This window comes from Dryas octopetala, chromosome 7 (genome assembly GCF_963921425.1).
Source record: "Dryas octopetala chromosome 7, drDryOcto1.1, whole genome shotgun sequence".
In the NCBI taxonomy this organism is placed as follows: Eukaryota; Viridiplantae; Streptophyta; class Magnoliopsida; order Rosales; family Rosaceae; genus Dryas; species Dryas octopetala.
The window spans coordinates 4,619,966-4,644,044 of NC_141372.1; the positions used below are offsets into that span (position 1 = coordinate 4,619,966).

At 37.3% G+C, this 24,079-nt stretch overlaps 4 protein-coding genes across 6 annotated transcripts; 2 read left to right on the forward strand and 2 right to left on the reverse strand.

The window, feature by feature from the left end:
• Positions 1-253: 253 nt before the first annotated feature.
• On the reverse strand, positions 254-3,820 carry LOC147278764 (ABSCISIC ACID-INSENSITIVE 5-like protein 5). Of its 3 annotated transcripts, none has more exons than XM_086250401.1 (5): positions 3,712-3,820; positions 2,032-3,172; positions 1,057-1,128; positions 920-949; positions 254-676 (listed from the first exon to the last, which is right to left on the reverse strand). In XM_086250401.1, exons 2-5 carry the CDS (start codon positions 3,115-3,117, stop codon positions 605-607), a joined length of 1,260 nt encoding a protein of 419 aa, XP_086106527.1. In that variant the 5' UTR covers positions 3,118-3,172; positions 3,712-3,820; the 3' UTR covers positions 254-604. The 3 variants fall into 3 exon arrangements, 2 of the variants coding, with proteins under 2 accessions (XP_086106527.1, XP_086106529.1); XM_086250403.1 differs by lacking the exon at positions 3,712-3,820 and adding an exon at positions 3,608-3,677; XR_015123323.1 differs by lacking the exon at positions 254-676 and adding an exon at positions 1,343-1,448.
• A 3,678-nt stretch (positions 3,821-7,498) lies between these two features.
• LOC147278765 (DCL-like protein) lies at positions 7,499-9,433 on the reverse strand. The gene is made up of 2 exons (XM_086251068.1): positions 8,844-9,433; positions 7,499-7,718 (listed from the first exon to the last, which is right to left on the reverse strand). Exons 1-2 carry the CDS (start codon positions 9,312-9,314, stop codon positions 7,542-7,544), a joined length of 648 nt encoding a protein of 215 aa, XP_086107194.1. The 5' UTR covers positions 9,315-9,433; the 3' UTR covers positions 7,499-7,541.
• Positions 9,434-12,151: 2,718 nt separating this feature from the next.
• LOC147278766 (glutamate receptor 2.9-like) lies at positions 12,152-15,587 on the forward strand. The gene is made up of 5 exons (XM_086250244.1): positions 12,152-12,422; positions 12,716-14,007; positions 14,167-14,470; positions 14,621-15,015; positions 15,107-15,587. The coding sequence occupies exons 1-5, from the start codon at positions 12,152-12,154 to the stop codon at positions 15,548-15,550; spliced, it is 2,706 nt and encodes a 901-aa protein (XP_086106370.1). The 3' UTR covers positions 15,551-15,587.
• A 1,649-nt stretch (positions 15,588-17,236) lies between these two features.
• Positions 17,237-22,448, forward strand: LOC147278767 (Protein kinase family protein). The gene is made up of 12 exons (XM_086250300.1): positions 17,237-17,773; positions 18,304-18,478; positions 18,689-18,772; positions 19,079-19,320; positions 19,578-19,809; positions 20,015-20,179; positions 20,262-20,393; positions 20,696-20,809; positions 21,035-21,082; positions 21,444-21,522; positions 21,765-21,821; positions 22,013-22,448. Exons 1-12 carry the CDS (start codon positions 17,586-17,588, stop codon positions 22,069-22,071), a joined length of 1,575 nt encoding a protein of 524 aa, XP_086106426.1. The 5' UTR covers positions 17,237-17,585; the 3' UTR covers positions 22,072-22,448.
• The last annotated feature ends 1,631 nt before the right edge of the window (positions 22,449-24,079 follow it).

Sequence of the window (24,079 nt, forward strand, 5' to 3'; positions counted from 1 at the left end):
TAATATTTTTTTTGGCCGTTAAATATGGACTAAGATTAAATTAAATTAAAACCAATGCATTTTCATGAAGTCAGACGGCTCAATTCACAATCTGTAGCAGCATTGCAACACTGACCACTCCCATAGGACTCTAGGAAACGAGTTGCCCCTGCGAACACAAGCTAATGCACTGGAAGTACAACATAGAAGCATCCAGTAGCACATACCTCCTTGATTATTTCACATTTTTATCGTCCCAAAATTCAGATAATAATATAAAGAAAAAGGATAATAAAATGAAATATTCTACAAACCGTTTGAGGCACCACAAGCAATAAGCTGTAAAAAAACTAAAAATATTTGTTTGACTAATGTAGGAAACTGGATACGCTCTGAAATATGTATCAAAGGGTATCTCTCCCTGACCACATTTTACTTCCCTCACCCACCTACTCATAATATTCAGAAGAGACGCATATGAAGAGAATAGATGGACGTTCAATCTACAGCACACTAAACCTCTCTCAAAAAACATCTACACCAGAAGACACGTGCTCCTTAAATATGTACAGCTCCATCTACCATACAGTGCAGCCACTGAATCACAATCCCCATCCCTGCACTTTTACCATGGACCGGTCAGCGTTCGTCTCAAGCATCGTTTCTTACCTTGCTGCAGATTCACAATCTCCATGTCCTGTGAAATGATCAAATTCCAGACAAATTCATCAAATTATAAAACATCTATGTTTCCCAAGTTCTGATCTCAAGACTATATTGTTAAGCAGCAGTTTTAATCCATACTTTGCTAGTTTGAAGTGCATGGAAACAAGGAAATACAATGGAGTAACATATCAGAACAAATTCCACAGGCAAGGATATGCAACAATATGAAAATCATTCCTAATATTATCAATTAGAAAAAAGAATAATCAAGTACCTGATTCTTCTGCATTTCCATCATTTCAGTCTGCAGCAACCAATGGACAGTTAAGAAGGATCAAGCACAGGAATGTAAGTTTAATACAGCCACTAATTCGTGTGTGCAGCAACTATGTGCACTACAACAAAACAAACCTGTTTGTTCTTCAACTCTTGGTTCTCCTCCTTTAGTTTTGCAACTTCTGCTTCCAATTCCATTGTGTAAGCCTGGCACAGGCGCAAGAGAGAAAACATGAGAAACATTACGAAAGTATGAGATGGTATATTACAGTACTATGGTCATCCTTTTATCTTACCCATGTGGTTCAATTTCAAAGCAGAACTAAGGTCAAAGGTATGGAACTTATTCAAAGTTTTAACGATTTTTGCGGACTAGACACACGACTTTATGTTATGTTCCTTAAAACAAATGTTCCATTACCTTGTAACAAACTGGATCCTTAAAACTTCTCATGACTGTAACTTCTCAAAACCTTTCATCTCTTGTCATGTCGGATCGCTATCACATTACCATTCTGCCGCATAATCTTTCATGAAGTTTTGGGATACAAAAAGTCAACAGATGATAAAAGCAGAAGGTCAATGGCTAGCAAAACTGATAATGCGACAACAAGATGATGAATTTTTTTCAATTCTTGGTGTCATTATATATTTATTCTCTTTAAACCTTCTCCAGAATAAGTAACATCAAAAAGTTTTTCAAATAGTACTAAATAAAGAAAAAGAGAATAGTATATAAGGTTTTGTTTCCACTTCATGTGCTGAAAGTGTATGTCAAAACACTCTACATTCTTAGATTTTAGTCACTCTTTCGGGGGCGATATGAAAGCTTGAATTTCATCCACCACTAGTTTTCCTCCATAACTTAAAAACTCTTAGTTAAAAGTGATAAGAACAAATACTGCACTTCCTCTTAGCCAAAAAGGTCTCGAGAAGTACAACTATTAAGATGCGAATCAACAACAATTTTAGATTCTAAACGCTGCTCACACATGTCGAGTTCAACTTATATAAAGAATTGGTATATATCATCATTGAATCATGTGTAGTGAGTGAACTGTTATATGCCTAAGGGCTAAGAAAGCAGTAAATAATCAAAGATATAGTTACCTGTTTGCGAGCTCTTGATCTGGCAGCAGACTCTCTGTTTTTGATCATCCTCCTCTGCCTTCTCTCAACAACCTTCTCCACAGGCCCACCACCTTTCCTTCCCCTAAAACCACCATTAAACACATAAGGCACAGGTGACACAGATGACGTATCAGTACCATTTCTCTTCCCAATCCCATCCGAAGACAACTGGTTCACCGGAGACTCCGTCGCCACACGAACACTCCCACCCCCCAATCCAACCATTCCCATCCCTCCTCCACCCTGCAGCCTTGGACTCTGAACCAGATTACCATTCAGACCCTGATCACCAATTCCCATCATCCCACCCCTCATTCCAGGACTACCCAGCTGAGAATTGTAGGTCACTGTTGGCTGCTTGGGATATATTTGGGGCTGCTGTAGCTGTTGCTGATTTGATCTAACACCATTAGCATTCAATGGCAAATTGGAAGGCTGATTGGGAATTTGATTGTTATTCTCGGAAATTCTATTCCCCATCACCCCCACACTACCATCGGTTGGCTGAAAACTAAATCCTACCCCACTTGTATTATTCGAACTGGACAATTCACCAAAATAACCACCACCATTACTAACTGGCTTTGGAGCCAATTGGGTTTCTTCTCTCACAACCCCAGCTCTGACCAAGAACTCCTCCAAAGTCATCTCTCCCAAGGTCGGCTGGCTCTGCGGCACATTAGACCCACCACCACCACTCCCTTCCTTGTTGAGATTCCTCCAGACCTCATCAACTGTCTTCTGGCTCAGCGTCCTGGGCAGGGTCAGCGAACCCTGCCTCTGTAGACCCGCACCATGACCAAACCCATCTTGACCGGTGGCTCCGCCACCAGAGGGTGCCATGGTCTGAGTCTCTTCGGCGCTCCAGATGCTCTTCAAGAGCTCATCCATGTTCATGGACCCAAAGTCCTTGCCTGGCCCTACTATGGTGTTCTGTAACTCCTCGAACGTCAGAGCATAGATCGACGTCTGCCTCGCCAAGGGGTTGTTGTTTCCCAGTGGCCTACAGCCGCCGCCGCCACCGCCGTCGGCCGGTGGGTCGCTCATGAAGCCCTTGAAGTTCATGTTGGTACCCGTTTTTAGAAATCTGAACGAAACAGAGACCCCAGCTTCTGAAAAGCTTGAAATCACAAAACAGAAAAAGTGGGTTCAGGTTTCGTCAAAGTCTAGGTGTATTTTCCACCACTGTTTACTAAAAGAGTTTCATTTGTAATTTTGAGCTCACAAAAATTGACATCGCCAACTTTCAAGCTACACAAAACAGAGTTTTGAAACTCAAAACACTTCAATTTGAGTGAGAGAAAATTTGCATTTGAGGCTTCAGTTAACCCCAAATCAATTTCACATCACTCAGTTTGTACGCAAGAACCAAAGCTCAAATTTTGCATGCAAAACCCAAAAAAAAACCATTCCAAGGTCAACTTAAAACCTCCAAAAGAAAAATTTAGAAATCAGTTTGCTGTAAAAAAAACAAAAAACAAAATAGAGACCGACAAGCATAAGACATATCAATTCAAAAAAAGAGTAGAAATTAGAAGTTGAGGAATTAAATTACCCGAAATAAAAAAAAAAATCTAATTTAAGAGGGAATTAACAAAAAGAGGAGTGAGATAACAGAGAGTGAGAGAGAGAGAGAGGGAGATATATGCCGTTTTTCACCTTATTTCTATTTTGGGAATTTCTTGGTGCTCTGTCTGGTGGCTGCGTTCCTAATTCTTAGGGCTGTGGTGGAAGCGCCAAGTGTCTGTTGTTCCTTTGCCCATTTCTTTTGGCTTTTAAGACACCGAGGAGTGGGGATGGTGGGGGCATTCCATTATTTTAATTATTTAATTGTAGAATAATGAGAGGCGTGGACCAATCAGGATGGGGTAGGAGCTCTGATGTGACATTCAGCCAATACAATTGAGCTATCTGGGAGCATCCTGACCGTCCACGTTTCTTGAAATGGAGGGTCGGATGGGGTGGTATGAATTATAGTGGTGGGGGTTGGATAAGAACTACTTAGGCATGGCATATTGGCATTGGTGTAGTACGCTCACACAAAAAGCATACGGTCCCCTCACGTTAGGTGCAGTTGGATTGGAGGAAAAAGACGATGAGGTCCTCAAAATGACATTTTTACCCCTCACCCTGGCTTTTGTTTCTATTTTTACTGCATGTGAAAGCAATGAACCGACAGGAATAAGGACTAAGGTTCAGATATTTTCAACCGGGGGGGGAAGGAAGGAGAGCCACAACTCGAAGTTTGTCGGCTTATACAAAAATATACCCTTCTGAATTATCTTTCATAATATCTGTATTTTTAATAAACAAAATCAGTATTATTCAAAAAACCCTCTTGAGTCAAATTTGAAACCAGACTGTAATACCGTGCATTATCGGTGCACTAGAAGGACCTTTTTAAGGTTTTAACAAAAGAGAAAGGAATAATTAATGTTATTGAATGTCAGCTGCCGACACCGTACTTGTACAATATTTGCTATGCCAAGGATTGTTTTCTTGGTGGTGGGGGAACCGGGAAGGGGTCAAAGTTTTGGTGAAGTTTGCAACTAAATAATGAGCTAGGCTTCCTCGATGAAGATATGGATAAGATTTTGTAAAAGTGATTAGAAGAGTGCGTCTTGATAAAGCTAGCAGCAGTCTAAAGAAGAAACTCAAGTGTTAGCTCACCAAAAAATAGTTCCTTAAGTGTCCATAGCTAGTAATCTAGTATGCCCATGAAAGATATTTATTTTCAAGTGCTTAAATAATCACAAGTTGACATGTCCTTGAGTTAATAATCTAAGGAGGCACGATTCCAAACAAGTTAACATGGGGAAAGAGAAATTAGAACACCCTCACCCAGCTACCATCATATATACTAAACAAGTTTTAGAAAGATTACTATACTCCAACAACCCCAAAGTCAGAATAATATTATTTATGTAAATTATTGGAAATTTATTCAAAAAATATATATAATATGGTAAAAAACTTGAAGTATTCTTGTTTATGAACAATCACCTTTTAAAAATTAATTTAATAGATTTAATTTGATCCTTATACGGCAACATACGCAATTTAGAAAGTTGTATGGCCATAATTGGTTAATTAGGAGAGACCCTTCATCTATTATATTTGGGCAAATGAAGAAAGCATGGAACCTAATTAGTAGAAGCTCGTGATATTGACAATCTAGTCGGAGTGTCTGATCATACCATCTATAAATAATTGAATGGCCGGTGTCTTAATTTAGACTTTCATATGCTTGAACTTGAAGCCATTAGTTTATTGGCCAAAAAAAAAAAAAAAGAAGAAGCCATTAGTTTAATATGAATATTATGGTACCATATATTGGTTTTTTTAATCAAACTTTATTAAAGAAAAAAAACAAACCCATTAAATCCATTGAAATTTATGATGTTAGAGCTAGTCCTTTTCAACTGAAGGTCGAAACAAGGCAGGAAAAGCAAACAAAAATGTACGAGTTTTGTCTTATATAGTAGACTTTTCAAGCGAAGATGTGGATCATGTGGGTGGGGTTTTGCTTGTGGACTAAGTCCATGGATGTAAAGATCAACTGATACTTAGCAATATCCGCATACAAAGCATTTATGGACTATGACTCTTTTTGGGTAAGGAACAGAGGCACAAGGACATGGTGCGCATGTTAGCCTATATATTCACCTCATGCTTTCCAAACTTCATCCATAATATCACAAGTGCTGGCACTCTAAGATTCAAACCAAAGCAAATGGACAAAAAGTTGGGAAGCATGTGCCCTCCTTTGTTAAACTATTGCCTTAATTAAACCCCTTGGCTGCTTATATATTTATCTTTTTTTTAGATAATGTTTTTTAAAAAGATTATAAATTTAAAATATATGTTCAGTTAAGAGTTAATATAATCAATGATTTATAATCACAATATGATAGAACGTTTATGTTCTTTTGAGTTGAAATTTTACTGGCGTGAATTGTGAAAACCGAATATCAGAGTGTTGTTAATGATACAATGTATAAGCGACGGATCATAGAAGAGTTACCAGTGCCACTCATGAGTCATGTATATGGCTATCGCATTCAGAAGAAATCCTTTGGCCTGGCTATATTAAGCAACAGTCTTTATCTTCCTAGAAGGAGTTGTAATTGGGAAACTTTTAAGGAGTGGTTTGGAGCCTGGCGTCTGAAGCATGATGAGTGCACTCCAAGGCCCCATTTGAAGAGGACCCGGCAACACTGTGCTAATTATATTTGTTCATGATATGGCGCCACGTTCCCCAAAACGAACCCACAATTTTGACAAGCATTCTCAGTTACTACTTAGTACTTGCTAGTGGCTTTAGTAGGTATTGCTCTGCAGAATGCATACGTGTTTTACTCCTATCAAACACGAAAATAACTTACCTGTCCCTATAACAGGGACAGGTGTTATCCCCATTAGAGAATTAGAGATAGAGAAAGAGAGAAAGAGAAGGGGGGAGGGATAACAGCTGGCGTACCTGCTGTTGCAGGTAAGTTCTTATCATCAAACACAGGCACTACCCAAATCCAAATGGATGTCGACACAGCACTTAGTAGTGAGCAACAATTGAAACTTCCTCACAAAAGGGGAACGTATACACAAGGACCAGAGAGGCAGAGAGAGAAGATGACGTTTATACCATGTCATGTGCAGGACAATAACTTGGCTGTCCCTATCTTGTCACGGCAGAGAGAAGAGGGAGAAGAGAGAGAGAGAGAGAGAGATACCAGCTGTTGGTATCCCCGGGACATGTCAGTCCCTCTCCATGTGCAGAGTCACAATAAGCTCTGTTTGCTTGGTAGTGACAAAGGTGTAGGTAGGCTTTCAGCTTATATGACTTTCTGGGTCCTCTAGTTACATGCGTGATTCCCTTGTTGCTGAATTGGGGACAAACGAAAATGAAGAAAGTAGTGACCACAACTACAAGCCTGAAGCTTTCATACTGGTCCACTAAGCATGAACAGGTCTTGCACTCTAGCTTTACCAATCACTTAGACAAGTTTAGCATGACTAGGTCTAGGTCCAACTTAACCAAGACTACTTCATAGTTCATACGCGACAGGAACACATACACAGAAAGATTCTCTCTAGGGCATCCATAACCCAAAAGTGAAAACCAGATACTGGAAAGGGTCTCTTCCCTGTTCCCTCAAATTGAGAATCCGGGGGAGCCAAGCAAGAAAAAACTGGACCCACTTAAGAATGAGTTGATGACATATGCAGAACTTTGAAAATACAAGTTTCTGGAGTGAGTAATAACAAGCTCAACTGCAATTTTGTCCACAGCATTCGTTACCATATTTAATATATTTACCATAGAAGTTGCATGTACCTTGAAAGAATTTTCATTATCTACTACTATTTTCCGACATCTTGACATCTTATTCTAAGGTTTAAAAATGACATATAACAAGCAATACAGAATCGATGAAAATTTTTCTTCAACATACAGTTATATAAAGTCAGATGATTTGACAATTTTAGCTTCATAAACCGCGTCTACGTTTTCGGAAATGTCTGAGAATGAAGCTGTCTGCATATAAAGGATAGTTCTTCCTAATCAGCCCTTTTATGCATTTCCAATAAGAAAAGTCAACCAACGTTCCATCCTTTTGGACAATGAACAAACATCTTGAGCTCTCAAAATCAGGATGATAACCAACCTGTCAAACCACAAAGAGAAAAATGCGTCATGTAGGAATCCGATTCACTTGTAATACAAATATTGTATGCTTGGGAAAAGCCAAAATTACTCATACTTGAAAAGGTATTGAATGCAGAAGAAGATTTTCATATTGGTTTTAAAATTCAAACATGAGTGCCCCTGAAGTCAGGTGCCATCATTTTGGCAGCTTGTCGGTGAAAGGTAACAATTCATGCAACACTAAATTCTCAATGAAGTAGGATCCTTTCAAGATTCTAGACGTGGATTAACAGGTCACTGGTCAGTTAATTGTTCATTATATGTCTTCTGAACACCAGAGAGTAGAAAGTAACAATTCTTACTTATTATGGACTAGTTAAGCCCATATCAGAAACAATACGGATAACTAGATATCTAAAGCAACCCCCTCCTGCAATGGAATGCTGGAGTTCAAAGGGGGAGTGCGAATAGCACCCCCTATCTAAAATGCATATCTGGAGATGGAGTACCAAGATTACATGCCTATGTTACAAAAGCCTCAAGTTCTTGTAGACCATGCAAACAAAAAATGAACAAAGAAGTATTATACAGAACAACTAGAAGGAAAAAGAAAAGACAGATGATACTTAATGAGCCTATAGAGAGAGTTGAATAAACTTAAAGGACAAAAGTGGTTGAAACTTGTCCCTCGGAATAAAAAAAGTAGTTGAAACTTGAAAGCAATGAAGTCAAATCAATTACCAAAAAGAAATTATCAATACAGATTATTTAACTACAAAATTTACTGCATGACAATGACATAGTAGTGGACATCCAGTAGCGGGCATATCCAAATAGATAGTATTCACGTTTTGCAGGCTGCTTAAATGGGGCAATTCTCTGGTAAACCACAGGAATGAAATAGAAAATGGGCAATTCACTCTCATCATGATAGGCTACTAGAAAATTTGTGAAAAGATTTTAAGCATTAGACCAATACCCAATAATTGAAATTGGCACCAAACTGTACACTCTTTGATACCCAGAAGTGTAAACAAGCTCCATGTCCATGCAGTTCAAAAGGGTTGCTTACTTATCACTTTCTAATCACAACAACAACAATCAAAACCCAATTCAATTCAGATAAGAGGGTTTAGAAATTTACTGTGATATAGTCAATTCCGCAACCGATCTTCTTAGCAGCTTCAGGATGAAATGGAAGCAACCTTTCAAGAACAGTCTTTTCATGCTCAGGACTCAATCTGTCTCCGCTCTCATACTTGCCAGAATGAAGAATCATCCTCACGAACCCAACCAGAGGCACCGTGTCTTCTAAAATCTTATCTTCCCAATCGACCCATTTGTCCCCATCTCCTCCTCCATCTTCCTCCGAAATTCCACCCAAATCCACGTCCTTCTCGGACGCCACCACCGGCTTCCTCAGCAATTCCGGGCCGTCCGATTCGTGCCTCCCGATTCTGCTGCCCCCGTCCGGCCCGGTTTTCAAAGCGCAGAGACGCGCACGGAGCGATGTCGTTTTGGAGAAGGGGAAGGATAGAGTTACGGGACAGGGGTGGAGAGTGAGGGAGTTTGTGTGATGGTAGAGAAGTGGGGGTGGTTTAGAGAGCGAAGCCATGGCTGCTGTGCCCTAGCTACTACAACTGGCTAAGCTCAGCTTTGCTGTAACTAACTCTCTGCTCGGTCGCTTATGGTTGTTCAAACTTCAAAGTTGAAGCGTTGAAGACCCATCATCAAGTCACAGTCAGTGTTTAGATGCTTTAGCAGATAAAGAAGCAACGGGCGCGAGGCTCTCCACTCTCCAGTCTCCACCTCTGCCTCTAACCTTTTTGGGCCGGCCTGGGTCTACTGCCATAAGCCCAAGGCCCAAAACAATTATGACCAATCCAGTAATCTTATGGTCTCTTGGGCCTTTGGCTTGGTCAATGGTCAATTTTTTTTACCCCCTCTCTTTTCTCTCTTTTTGCTAAGAGAAAAACTTGTGTTACAAGAATTGCTGAGGAGGCCATGGCCCATCACCGACAGAGAAGAGGTTTGGGACTAATCCTTTTCTCGGAAATAGATTAGGTCGTTAGACCCATATGGTACACAACTTATTACTTACATTAGAAATTAAGAATTTGAGAGTTTGAGAGTTTTTTCTTATTTAACAATTGAATAATGCTATACTTACCACATTTCTTATACCACATTCTTATATCATCTCACGTGTCATTATTTTATTGGACAGAGTTTTTCTTTTTCTTTATGGGTTTTTATTTTTATTTTTTAATATCCAATGTATGAATGCCATGTAAGTTGCCACATAAGGTGGTATGAAATTATGGTATAAAAATGTGGTATATCTAGCACTACTGTTAACAATTAACATGTTCGGATCACATATACATCTAAGTATCTACATTCCATTGAGAGAAGAATACCACTAAAATAAATTTTAAGAAAACCTAAATTTAAAGATGCAAGATTTGGCCAAGATTTCAAAAATTACATATCTTCATATTTTTATATAATTCTCTCCAAATTCCTACCAAAGTGTGATTACAAAACAAAAGTTCTTACTAAAAATTATAAATAAAATTAAACCGTTTAAAATCAAAATATAAAATATAAAGATGCAGGTTGCATTAAAGGATTTCCTTTATCTATGATGCCATAATATGACGTACTACAATAATGATGTTCGTACTTACTTCTAACGGATTCATTTTTTCTCACCATAGTAGATGGGTAACACGTGTTACTTAATTACATTTTTGTAACATGTGTCACTTAATTATATTTTTGTAACATGTGTAACTTATTCACCATGGGATAATGCTCACCATCACTTTTTTGTGGTGAACAAATATGGATTCCAATTCCAACCGCTAGAGTCACACGTACTATTATAAGCCCAGTGTTGCTATAATGTCTCCCAGCAACTCCGGCCCCAAACCTTCTTCAGCGTGCACAACATCACTAGTCACAATTCGTCTTAATGGAGGAGAAATAAATTTGGGACTTCACTAACATAGTGAAGAAAAGAGAAAAACAAAAACTTGTATGTAACAACAGTATATTCTTACTATCACAAGAAGTGGTCACATGTTATGCTAGTCATGTGAGGTAATCTACTCTAATAACATACAAATTTTTTTGGTTAAGAGAAATACCATAAGACCACAATCTAGTAGTTTCTATAAGAAATTTTAAAAAATTATCCAAATTTAAGAATCTTAACTTTTTTTTTTATTATTATTTTTAGAAATTTAACCATCTACATACTATACAGTCTATACTAACAAAATAAAATCTAAAAACTGAATTAAAAAATGTAAAAATTTGACCAACATCTCAATATATCCATATTTTTGCCAAAATTTTAAAAAATTTGATTAGAATTTAATAATTGCATATGAAGATGGGTTGTTTTTCTCTATGATGATGCCATAATATAACCTACTACAACAGCGATGTCGTGGACCTTGCCTCCTTCGTGCTCCATTCCAGCCTCCAGGACTAAAACGCGACCTGTCTATGGAGTTATTACAATAAGCCATTAATTGCTGCTATGATTCCCGCCATCAACTCCGGCCCCACACCTTCTTCATCGGGGTACGTACGACGCCAAAACGTCCTCTATATCCCTCGGGTAGAGGTTGTCCAGCAACCCATATATCAGTCCCCAAAACGACGACGTCTCCCGGCATTGCCCCAATCTTAATGTCGAAAGCCAACTCGGCTGCTGAATTGGAGACTTAAACAGCATTGAGATTTTCTTTCTTATTTAACAATTAGCATGCCTCTATCACACATTTATCGAATCACCTACATATCTATTTCTAAGAGGTAATGCAGGAAGTTTTCTCAGAAAGAATTATTGCTTGTGTGGCCAACTTGGCCAATTTCAAGTTTTCAAGTCACATAGCTACCAGAAAAGCAAAGGATATGTTGACGTACTGTTGGCTTTCATAAAATAATATATGCATGCATAAAGAGAGTATATTTTTTTACCATATTAGCTAATTACATAATATATTAATATGGCAATTGATGTCTACTTATTAGCCTAAGATTAAATAACATGATCTATTAATTAGCTTGGTCGATCATTCTAAAATCCCAATCTCAACCAATGATTTCAGGTAGATCAAAACTATAGCCCTGCGTTGAATAAGTGATAAATACTAAAAAGGATCACATGTTCTGACAGTATTATTAGCTAGTTACGTAATAAGAATATTGATGTGTACTTAACTACTTATTATATCGAAATTGAAGTTTTACCTGGCCAAAAAAAAAACTACTTATTATATCAATTGCTATATCAAATGATTAATTAACATGGTCTTGACTCTTGAATGTTTCTTTCACTCTTTCTCTTATCAGAAGTCAAGTCACTCGTCAGGGTCTCAATAAAAGCCATGATTCTATTCTCATTATTCTCATAAAGAATATCAACAAAAAAGAAAGATGTCTGAGGTCTCTCCTAGCTTCTTGGTTTTGCTGTTGTTGGTGGGTACTTCAACTTCAGCCAAGGCCTATGGAAAAGGGGACAAATGTCAAATAAACCAACAGATAACTGCAAGAATAGGTGCTGTTACTGATTACAGCTCTCGTGTGGGTAAGGAACAGAAAATAGCCATGGATATGGCCATCCAAGATCTTTACCAGTCAACCTGCCTTGGAGTGGATTTGCACCTTCAAGATTCGCTAGGGAATTCAGCTCGAGCAACTGCTGCTGGTAAAGTTATGTACTTCTAATTAAGTTCTAACCTCTCAGTGACTCAGTCTGTCACAAACTGATATAAAAAATTACTAGTTTAGTTCTCTTAGATTTGCATGCTCATGTCGGAAAAATTTAGTTACTTGGGTATAGTACGAGAAATTCATGCATACAATCATGTGTATAACTTCTATCTTTTAAAATTGGTCATTTAACTATGTTAGAGATTGAATGTGAAAGAAAATGTGTATAACAATGGTTATAATACAATTTTTTCGTATAAGTTTGGGGCATATATTTTTGTTTTGCAGCAATCAATCTCCTCAATAGCAAGCAAGTTGTAGCCATCATTGGAACACTGACCCTGCAGCAAGCAGCTCTTGTCTCGGAGATTGATAATACCACCAATAATTTCCCCATCATGTCCCTTACTCCCACTGCTATTAGCCCACCAACAGCTTCACTTCAGTGGCCAAGTTTCATCCAAATAGCCAATGACATAGTCTTCCATATGCAATGCATTGCAGCATTAGTTGGTCATTTCCAATGGCGAAAGGTGACTGCAATTTACGAGCACAACAATGGCTTTTCCTCCAATTCTGGGGTCGTAACTCTCCTCTCTGATTCACTTAGATTGGTCAACTCACAGATTGAACACCACCAAGCTTTTCCACCCCTGTCTTCTCTATCTGACCCGGATGCCTTTGTTGAAGAAGAGCTTAAGAAGTTGAGGAGAAAGAGCAACAGGGTTTTCGTAGTCATGCACTTCTCTTTACAGTCAGCTGTCCTTCTCTTTGAAAAGGCAAAGCAAATGGGCATGATCGACAAAGGCTATGTCTGGATTGTCACAGACGAGGTTGCAAGCCTTCTTGATTCAGTTGATTCTTCAATTAAGTACAACATGCAAGGTGTTGTTGGTATTAAAACCAACTTCATAGAAACGACCAAGACTTTCAGACATTTCAAAACCAGATTTCGCCGAATATATGGACTACAATACCCTGAAGAAGAAGAAAATTCTAGTCCTAGTATCTTTGCTCTTCGAGCTTATGATGCAATTTGGGCCACTGCTCGAGCCATGAAAAAATTGCAGCAAGAAAATGTTACCTCCACAGAATTGTCTCAAAAAATTTTGTCCACTACGTTCCAAGGTCTAAGTGGCATGATGGAATTCAAGAATGGCATGCTATCACAACAACCGACCTTTCAAATCATTAATGTGGTTGGGAAAAGCTACAGAGAGATAGCATTCTGGTCACCCAGTAACGGTTTCTCAGAGAACTTGACCAAACACAGTGACATGAAAGAGAGGAATTTTGAAGTTTTGGGTCCAATCTATTGGCCAGGTGGCTTACAAGCAGCACCACAAGGGTGGACTCCAGCTGATGTGGAGAGACCCTTAAAGATAGGGGTTCCTGCTAGGGGTGCCTTCAATCAGTTTGTGAGAGTAAGCTATGACCCGAACCAGAACGAGACACACATCTCAGGATTTTCAATTGATGTGTTTGAAGCAACTGTCAAACACCTACCTTATCAATTGCCTTATGTGTTTGTTCCCTTCTATGGCTCATATGATGAATTGGTGAAACAGGTCTACAACAAGGTAGAGAATAGAAATTCTTCTTCTTTCTGTGGGCTAAATTCTAAAATGACCACCATTTGCAACATTGAACTGTCTTTTACACATACCCAACTCTTGTCTTTGTGTATTGGTAGGGCTCTATAGACACTGATCATGAGCATTTTACTCTATGGAACACAGGGGTTGGATGCAGCTGTTGGTGATATAGAAATCATAGCTGATAGGTTTCCTTTTGTTGAATTCTCACAGCCATATATTCACTCTGGACTTGAGATGGTAGTCACTGTGAAGCCAGATAAGCTGAAGGAAAAGTGGATGTTCATGAAGGCCTTCACCAAAAGAATGTGGTTCCTCATGATTGTCACACACCTTTCTGTATGCTTTGTGGTATGGTTAATTGAAAATGAATATGGAAACAACCTTGAATTAAAGGGTATTGGGGCCATCCTTTGGTTCTCTGTCACTGTCCTATTCTTTGCTCAGAGTAAGTACCCTCACAGTCGGTGTCATTCTTGCATACAATAGTTGTACACAACCTCTCTCTCCCAAAATTTGTATACAACGGTTATGTACAAGAGTTTTTTCTCTATCACATACAGCCTAATGTAATTTCCTACATGTCTACAATATGCAGGAGAACGAGTTCAGAGCAATTGGGCTCGGTTGGTGCTGGCTCCATGGTTAGTAGTGATTCTAGTTGTAACAGCCACTTTCACTGCAAGCCTTACCTTAATGGTGACCATCTCTCGAGTCCAACCCTCTGTGCCTGATGTTGAAACACTCAAGAAAGCAAATGCAACTGTTGGGTGTAATGGCAACTCTTTCATTGTGAGATACTTGATCAATGTTCTAGAGTTTAGACCAGAAAACATCAAGAGTATTGCCTCCATAAGTGACTACCCAAAGGCCTTTGAGATACAAGACATTGCAGCAGCTTTCTTTGTAGGCCCCCATGCCAAAGTTTTCCTCTCAAAATACTGCAACTATACCAAAGCAGGACCCATATACAAGCCTAGCGGTTTTGGATTCGTGCGTTCCTCTTCTCTTTTTACTTACGATTCAGATTCACAGTCTGTCAACATAACATGTCTTGTTTGTCTCGTTTTTCATTCTGCTTCAGGTTTTTCCAAAGGGGTCTGCTCTGACCATTGACATCTCAGAGGCAATCCTAGACGTAACTGAGAGGGGACAAGTGGAGCAATTAGAGAAACAAATGCTCTCCTCCTATAACTGCTCTTCATTCCACTTGAACGATGGTCCAATAGGTCCTGAGCCTTTCTCTGGTCTATTTCTGATTTCGGGTTTCGTTTGTGGATTTGCAGTTTTAGTTACAGGTGTCCGTATAGCTGGTAGGCATCTGCAGAACTTGAGCTGCATAGGAGCAATATTGATTAACACAAGAATCTGGAGATGGGTTTTTATGTACTTGGCCCAGAGGTACAGAAAATCTAAGAACCATTGCCCCACAAGCTCCATCTTGAAAACAAACAACCAAGGGGAAAAGCATGATGACACAGAGCATGGTTCCTTGGGTACTGAATTAGTAATTATCATGCCACACTGAAATTAGTGTACAATAGATTGTATGTAGCAAAACCTAATTCTTCCCTGACAAATTGTAAAGAAAAATAAATTAACTTGTATATAAGAACTTTATAAAAAATAACTTGTATATTAGAAGATTGATTGTATGGTCCAAACTTGTAATTAGTTACTCTGTAATTAATTTAGAGAGGGAGCAATGTCAGTGGAATGACTTGGGCTTTGTTTGACCGTGCTTTTAAAATGATTAAGAATGTTTTCAAATAGTCAAAAATAATTTTGTTTACAATTAGCAAAAAAAATTAAAAATATTTTTGGGCTATAAAAGTATTTGGAAGCACTTCTTAGATAACATAACAGGTGCTTCCAATTAGGTTTATAAGAAGCACTTTGATTTTTTTTATTTTTTTTTAAATTATGTGTTTCTAACAAAAACATTCAACATTTCCTATAGAAACACTCCAAAACAGGGCTTTAAGATCTCCTCAAAAAATACTAGTTAAAGTTGACTTTTTGATTTCTAGGCATTACTAAATATCTTAAAACTCTCTAACGCGTTATCGATATGGTATTGGAAATGTCACATAAAAGCATATACAATGTCATAGTTAATGTTATGCTAAAAACCATATACAATAGAATTGATAAAAAAATCCATTATAATGACATGGCTATATTTAGAATTTGATATGCTCAAGTCATATTTTCTACTATATATAGTGAAAAATATAGCAAATAGTATTGTGGATGTCAAGAAATTTGTGGCCCCACATTAGAAAAAGCATGAGAGGAAAGAAAAAATTAATGTTGATTAGTTGGGAAGAGAGAGAAGAGGGAGGTTGAAAATGTGGGTCCCACAAGAGAAAGAATTAAACTTTATATATGGCTTGCTCTTATGAACACAAGATTATAGGCTTTATAGCTTTTTTACCATTAAAGCAAAAACTACAACAAGTTAAAAATATAGCATTTAGTATAACATTTAGCTATTTCCCATTGCACATGCTCTAAGCAGTTCAATGTGAATATGCTTCATTCCCTATTTAGACCTTTAGTAACACATTAATAGGAATACTTCTAATTCCTTCACATTTTGTTCATTTTCATTTGGATTTCAGATATCCAAACTTATTGTTAATTACTCGGTAAATATGAAATGTGATAATGCATGCACTTTGAAGAGAATAGGATGAATTGAATGGAACACTAAAAAAACGATTTGAGTACTCCAAAAGATCTATATAATCATGATGATAAAATGTTTAACACGGTGATAGATGTAATTTTCAACATTCCAATCACGATCAACGGTCATGATCGGTCAATCAGACTCACCCACATGATTCAGTCGTCAATTTCACGTTTCAGCGACCGCTTGTACCTTGAATCTTGACCCGGGAGCATGAATAGTCCATGAAACCACGGGTCGTCTGATCCAATCTCAGACCAGCACAAACTAGCATTATGTGACACTGTCTTTCCCCGGTCAAAACTCCCCAATGCCCACCTCCCTCTCCAAGCGCGTATCACACACTCTCCACTCAAAACTCCCAACCACCACAATCGTAACTCTCACGCACAGCCATTGAGCTCTGCTTGTCAAATTTTCAACTTTATAGATCTCCGCCGACACCATCGACTGGTATAGCCAGTCGCCAATACACTAATACACTCGCTCACCTTTTCTTCCTCTGTAAAAAGTCAGAAATGAATATAATAAAGATATAAAAACTTGCCTCCAAGATTCCAGTTCATGCGAGCAAAACGATGGCGTCGATTGCACTCAATTCCCTAGAAAGCCAAAAACAAAAACAAACAGATTATATTTTATGCATAATAAGACAGCCTCTTCAGCCACGCATATAAATAGTATCAATATACGCATATGCCAGTTCATACTCCTCTGCACTCCCACTCTGTCATTTTCGCAAACAGTTTGCTCTCGCCAGATCTCTCCTCGAATTCCTGAACTAGAAGCTTCTTTTTTCACCGCTGAAATGCTTCACGGGTCGAGTTTTTGATCCGTCTTTGCAATTGATTTGATCGGGTTTTCGGAAATGGACGGCGGCGATGGGACGATGAGGCTCGGGGCTCTCAACTTGAAGTCCGATCGGGTCGGCTTCGATTCGGGACCCGACGTGTCGGTTTCGTCGCCGGTGACGAGGCAGAAGGCAGCAGCTGCCAAACAGTTCATTGAGAATCACTACAAGAACTATCTACAGGGACTTCAGGATCGCAAAGAGAGGTACGATTTTGTTCTTTCTGTTTTTAACTCATTCCATGTTTTCTATTGGATTTGGCTTATGCACTATTCGAATTGCGTTACTGTATAGCTTGTTAGCAGCGTGTGTTTGTGCTGTTTTCCATTAATGTCAATCAGAAGGTTCCTGGTTCGTCTTTAGTTTAGTGCAAGCAGTCCTGCTACTATATATATATGTAATGTATGTATATGTGCTGCATTTGTGTCCATGCTCAATTTGAAATGCTTCTGTTTTTTTTTTTTGGAATGATTCTTTGCATATTTACAGTAGTTTCCGGTTTTTGTTGCTATGATTTCTGTTTGGCACCTAGGAAACTCGAGCAAGTAGAAGGAAATTCTGATATGATTACTCGCTTTAGCTATGTATTTTATATTTTTACTCGTTCTCACTTAGGGCTCAGTTTCAGTAAGTATATTGAATGACTTCTTTTACCTTGGGGAGACCTTTGGTCCTTTCTCATAATTTGGAAAGACGGAAAAATATTGTGGCTCAATTACATGTTTGTCTGTTTTAGACGTCGAGCACTTCAAAGGAAAGCACAAGAAGATCAGATATCAGTTGAGGAACAAGAAGAGATGATGAGGACTTTGGAACGCCGAGAAACAGAATACATGAGGCTGCAAAGACGTAAAATCGGAATTGATGACTTTGAGCAATTAACTGTAATTGGTAAAGGTGCATTTGGCGAGGTATGTAAAAACTTTGAATCATTACATCTCACGGCATTATTTTGGTTTTCCCTTATTAACAAATGAGTATTACACGGTAGTTCTCTGTCCAGATCAAATAGCTTTTGTATTAGCTTACTCTGTTTTTTCTATAAAACAGATATAGCAATGAGATATACTGTGTCTCATAAAAATTATGACCCCCATCTGTTGTATGTTTAACAAACACAGGTAAGGTTATGTCGTGCTAAAGGTACAGGAGAGATTTTCGCCATGAAGAAATTGAAGAAATCAGAGATGCTTAGCCGTGGACAGGTGAGAATATTCAAAATTAATGCACTAACTACTCCTAAAACTTATCTAGCTTGCAGTTCATAAGAAGACTTTTAATGCTGTTGTATCCATTATCTCCTTGGATTTTATAAAATATTGGTTTCCCCTTGTATTCTATAAAATATTGGTTTCAATCAGCAAACTGAGAACCATATTTATATGAACACACATAATATGGCCGTGTTACTATAGGCTGATATATAGTCCTGATACTGCACATTGTATTCTATCATTGTGTATCATGATATGTCGTTAATAGTATTACTACATTTTCTTTTCATATTTTAGGTTGAGCATGTCCGTTCTGAGAGGAACTTGCTTGCGGAGGTTGATAGTCGGTGCATTGTAAAGCTTTTTTATTCATTTCAAGATTCCGATTTCTTATACCTTATCATGGAGTATTTACCTGGTGGTGACATTATGACATTATTGATGAGAGAAGATACTCTTTCTGAAGATGTTGCACGTTTTTACATAGGAGAGAGTATTCTGGCTATTCAATCAATCCATCAACACAATTACATTCACAGGTATGACAACTGTTTATCCTTTCATCTTATATTATTGAATAATAAATAGTTTGCCCTCTTTCATACTATTTTTATTGTATCTTTAAGTTCAATATGAAGATGATTGTCTCAAAACATATACTTGGACACAAAAGGCACACACACACACACACACGCACACACACACACACAAAGGCACATGTAAATAAAAAAAATGTACTTGTTTCAAAGTAAAAGCATAGAAGCTTACACTTACTGTGACTGTATTCTTCTTATAGGGACATAAAACCAGATAACCTGATACTGGATAAAAATGGCCATTTGAAGCTTTCAGATTTTGGCTTGTGTAAACCTCTGGATGACAAGTATTCTACATTGTTATTGGAAAATGATGATTTAACCTCCCAGGAATCCATATCTGAAACTGAAGGACAATCTGGCTGTGATAAGGTTCCGTGGTTGATGCCAAAAGAAAAATTACAACAATGGAAACGCAATCGCCGTGCATTGGTAATACTTTTTCACATTTTCTTTTCAACTCTCTTCAAATCCTCATCCAAAATCTTAGTCTTCTTAGATTCAGTATGCAGGCATATCAAGCACTGATGTCCTCTTTTACCTAGATTATTGAAAATTTATAATTTCTTCATTTTGTGGTTATTGAGTGGTTATTTTGTACATGTTGTGAGTTACCAAGAACATCCATCTTCTGCAGGCTTATTCAACTGTTGGAACTCTTGACTATATGGCGCCTGAGGTGTTGCTTAAGAAAGGATATGGAATAGAGTGTGATTGGTGGTCCCTAGGGGCAATCATGTATGAGATGCTTATAGGCTATCCGCCCTTCTGCTCTGACGACCCAAGGATCACATGCCGCAAGGTAATATCATGGTTGTCTTCTTAGTTGTATGATATGATCCTTTATAATTGCAGAGTACACAACGGCACTGTTATTTGTGCAGATAATCAATTGGAGAACATGCCTGAAATTCCCTGATGAACCAAAAATTTCAGATGAGGCAAGGGATCTGATCTGTCACTTGTTATGTGATGTTGAAACTAGACTTGGGACACATGGAGTAGAAGAAATTAAGGTAACCACCTTCCAAAGAATGAACTATGCTCTTTACATTCATATAAAACTTCAAAAAGTTCTGTTTTAGAAATAGTGGCTATACATAAGAAATTACAGTAGTCACTAATCACCTGGTGGGCGTCTTGAAATAGTTGTGGCACTGAAAAAAAGGACAATGCAGATTCTCCTACTGTTCAAGTTGCAAATAACCATATGCTTATCTTGAATTTCTTTAACTCATATATGCTTGCACAATGTATTTGTAAAATATTATTGTTTGATGTCTCATGTCTGTTCACTTATAAGTCAATGTTTTCACAGGCTCATCCATGGTTCAGATATACTCAGTGGGACAAGCTGTATGAAATAGAAGCTGCATATAAACCTACAGTCATTGGAGACTTGGACACTCAGAATTTCGAGAAGTTTCCTGAGGTGAGTTCATTGAAAATCAATGTGTTGGAATCTGTTGTCCTTAATGGAATAAAATTTAATAGAAATGCCTGATATTCTCACATATTAATTCCTTAGTAGGCCTTGGTACGATCTTTTTGGACCCAGACTTCTCTCTTTAAGCATAGTTTTGCTCAATCAAAGCAAAATCTTTTTTTAGTAGTTGCCATCCTATTATTAAATTTTCTCCCTTTTTCCCTATGATAGGTAGAGGGCACGCCATCTACAATGCCAACGGTGGGACCTTGGCGGAAGGTAATGACATCATGTTTTCTTCTATTTTTTAAAGTTTATGTGTGAAGCATTTTTTTGTCGCATAAATAATCATTTAAAGCTAAATTGCTGGAGACTAGAACTAAACATATCTTGAAAGAAACTTTTAAAAAGGAAAATTAGTCCAATACCTTTTTATGATTATGTTCATCAAATGGGATTAAAAAAAAAAAAAAAAGGCATCGATTAGTTCTCTATGCTAGTCTCTGTTGTATCTATATGAAGGCTTATGTGATTTGGCAATCAAGAAGAATTTTGAGAATGGTATAGGAAAGATAATTGCTTTTGTGCAATTGTTCTACATTAGATCTAATAATATATGTTTTGCTTGTTTGAGTTGCAGATGCTAACATCGACAGATACCAATTTCATTGGATACACTTTTAAGAAATCAGACGTCCTTAAGTCACTTGAAAGTTCAGGTCTGCTGCTTCTATAGTTAGATAGCTTTTCTTATTTATCAATTTCCACATTAGTTCTTGTTACATGTCTGACCACTTTGGCATATGATCTGAACTTACAAAAGAAGAGAGCTGATTCAGCTTAATATGATAAAGAATTCTGACACCAGAAAATGGATCATATTTTATGAAGGATGTCACATTATTCTTTATGCCTCTTTCAAATATTATAGCTAGTCTTATAATTTAGGTATGCCTTGTAGGTACGGACATGAGATCAAATGGATCTTCAAAGACCCCTTCTCTGATTTCCTTGTTAGGTATGTTTTACTTACAGTTGCATGTTGATCTTAAGCTCTCTGCGTATAGCAATAGAGTTTATTCCCCAATTCTATTCCCTCTCCCCCTTACCAACTGGTCAGCATTAATTTTTATCCTAATCGTAGTAAGGATTTATACTTTGTCCTACAGCTTGGCTTAATTTTACCTTTTCTGCTTCTTGCTGTTGCAGGTAGAATTGACTTGCAAGAGACTGCGATACCTGAGGGTGAGCCGAAGCAGGATATCTAAGTTAATCTATTGGAGCAAGTATTATTATTTTCTTCATGGCATATTCGTCAACAGAAGCCGTTTTTATTATACAAGATCAGATTTGGCAGGATTTGCTGTATGCATGAAGACATGAATAAAGAGGTCAGCTCAAAGTTGATAATGATCTTGGCTGCTATTCTTTGTTACTTTTTCCAAATACGCCTTCATGTATAAGTGCTACTGTAAAGACAATAATTCTTAGGCTCAACATTACCACTATTTTTCTGAGGTTTCTGTTTTAAAATATCTATCCCTCGCTGGAACTAAGATAGTTTATTTTTAGTACAAATTTTCTTGTACATCAATGATACCAAAGAATCAATCAACGCAGTTTTGTCTACCAAAGTGAATTCATATTTGAAAATTTTATTACATTAACAAGCTGTATGAATAATGCTTTCGCAATTTGGATATGATCAAGGAGTAAAATTTTGGTTTCGACGGAAATTTTTGCTAAAATTTCGATTTCGATAAAATTAGACACAAACACGGAAATTGCTATTAAAATACTGAAATTTTGAATGAAACTTGACCTATGTTTATTTAATATATGATCTACTATATTGATAAAAAGACATTGAAGAACTCAAATTATATAATATGTTTCATGTAATATAAGATAAATATAATACGCGTTGAAGGTAAATACTGTTAAATAAAATTAGTATAATAAATAAATGAAATTAATATATTCTTTATATTCTATAATCTATACACTTAAACGATACGGTATAAGATATTAAGGTTTAGGTCCTTTAAGATATTTTATATAGAAATATATTAAGATTTAGGATTTAAAAATAACTAAACGAAACTCCAAAAGAACCAAATTAAACCCCAAATCCTTTTTTTTCTTTCTCATTACCCAAAAGCCAAAAATCCCAATCAATCCTTTTTTTTTTTTTTTTTCTTTTCTTCCTTCATTTTCCTCTTTTTTCTTTCCTTTCTTTTACTCCCGTGCAATCTTCCTCTTCCATCTCATTTTTCTCACGCAGACACATCCCATTCTCTCTTCCAATCTTCCTCTTCCATCTCAGTTCTCTCATGCAACACATCCCACTCTCTCTTCCATCTCATTTCTCTCACGCAACCGCATCCCAGCCCACACAGACACATCTTTCTCCATCCTCCCTCTCCCTTCCTCTTTCCCCAATCTCCCTCTCTTCCTTTTCTCTCTCCTAGATCTCTTCTTTTTCCCCAACCTCATCTCTCTGTCTCACCATTCCTCTTTCCCCAGCAATTTCGCTGCCTCAACTCGCCCCTGCCGCCGTCAAATCTCACCCCTAAGTCGATATTTTTGCCGAAATTTCAAGAATTTGTTGGTATTGTGATAAAATTTCCCCCTCCTCAAAAAACGAAAATTTCCTCCTTGGATATAATATCAATAATAGCTTATTTGTTTCTACCAAAAAAATAAAATAAATAATAATAGCTTATTTGTTATTGGACAATACTTGGGCTACAAGTCACCCCACCTCCAAAAGACTTGTTCGGCAGTGCATGTTCAGGATCGAAATCGTTCATTTTTTAAAGGGAGACTTAGAGTTCAGTCCATTTTATGCGTCTTTTTTAAACTAAACCGGTAGTGATTTATGATTTTTAATTAAGTCCTTTTATTTTTCTTCTTTGACGGCTTTATGTTAGGTTTTAACTCCAAGATTTTGGGCTCCGCCCAAAATCTCGGAGTTAAAACCTAACATGCAGCCTCTATAAAGCTCATTCTACACCTTAGGAGGAAAAATACCCTTCAAATCGTGGAATGACTTTATTATGAATTAAAAGAATTTTCTTATAAATTTTAAAACACCTCTAGTCTTTATCTGAAAATTATTTTTTTAAAGAATCTAAGCCTAATTATTTCTTTTTAAAATTATCTATTAAAATTATCTCTATAAAAAATTAATTCAATCAAAAATTGTATAATTATATAATTGTTATCGAAAAATAGAATAAATAAATGATTGATCAAAAAATCACTTTTTAAATA

Coding starts and splice junctions, on each gene's coding strand:
- LOC147278764 (XM_086250401.1), bottom strand. CDS start 3,117: ATGAACTTCAAGGGCTTCATGAGCGACCCACCGGCCGACGGCGGTGGC. Junction 1,129..2,031: donor GATCAAGAGCTCGCAAACAG/GTAACTATATCT, acceptor CGCCTGTGCCAG/GCTTACACAATGGAATTGGA. Junction 677..919: donor TGGAAATGCAGAAGAATCAG/GTACTTGATTAT, acceptor ATCATTTCACAG/GACATGGAGATTGTGAATCT.
- LOC147278766 (XM_086250244.1), top strand. CDS start 12,152: ATGTCTGAGGTCTCTCCTAGCTTCTTGGTTTTGCTGTTGTTGGTGGGT. Junction 12,423..12,715: donor AGCTCGAGCAACTGCTGCTG/GTAAAGTTATGT, acceptor TTTGTTTTGCAG/CAATCAATCTCCTCAATAGC. Junction 14,471..14,620: donor TGTCCTATTCTTTGCTCAGA/GTAAGTACCCTC, acceptor TACAATATGCAG/GAGAACGAGTTCAGAGCAAT.
- LOC147278767 (XM_086250300.1), top strand. CDS start 17,586: ATGGACGGCGGCGATGGGACGATGAGGCTCGGGGCTCTCAACTTGAAG. Junction 18,773..19,078: donor AGATGCTTAGCCGTGGACAG/GTGAGAATATTC, acceptor TTCATATTTTAG/GTTGAGCATGTCCGTTCTGA. Junction 19,810..20,014: donor AACGCAATCGCCGTGCATTG/GTAATACTTTTT, acceptor CATCTTCTGCAG/GCTTATTCAACTGTTGGAAC.
- LOC147278765 (XM_086251068.1), bottom strand. CDS start 9,314: ATGGCTTCGCTCTCTAAACCACCCCCACTTCTCTACCATCACACAAAC. Junction 7,719..8,843: donor GCGGAATTGACTATATCACA/GTAAATTTCTAA, acceptor GTGGTTTGACAG/GTTGGTTATCATCCTGATTT.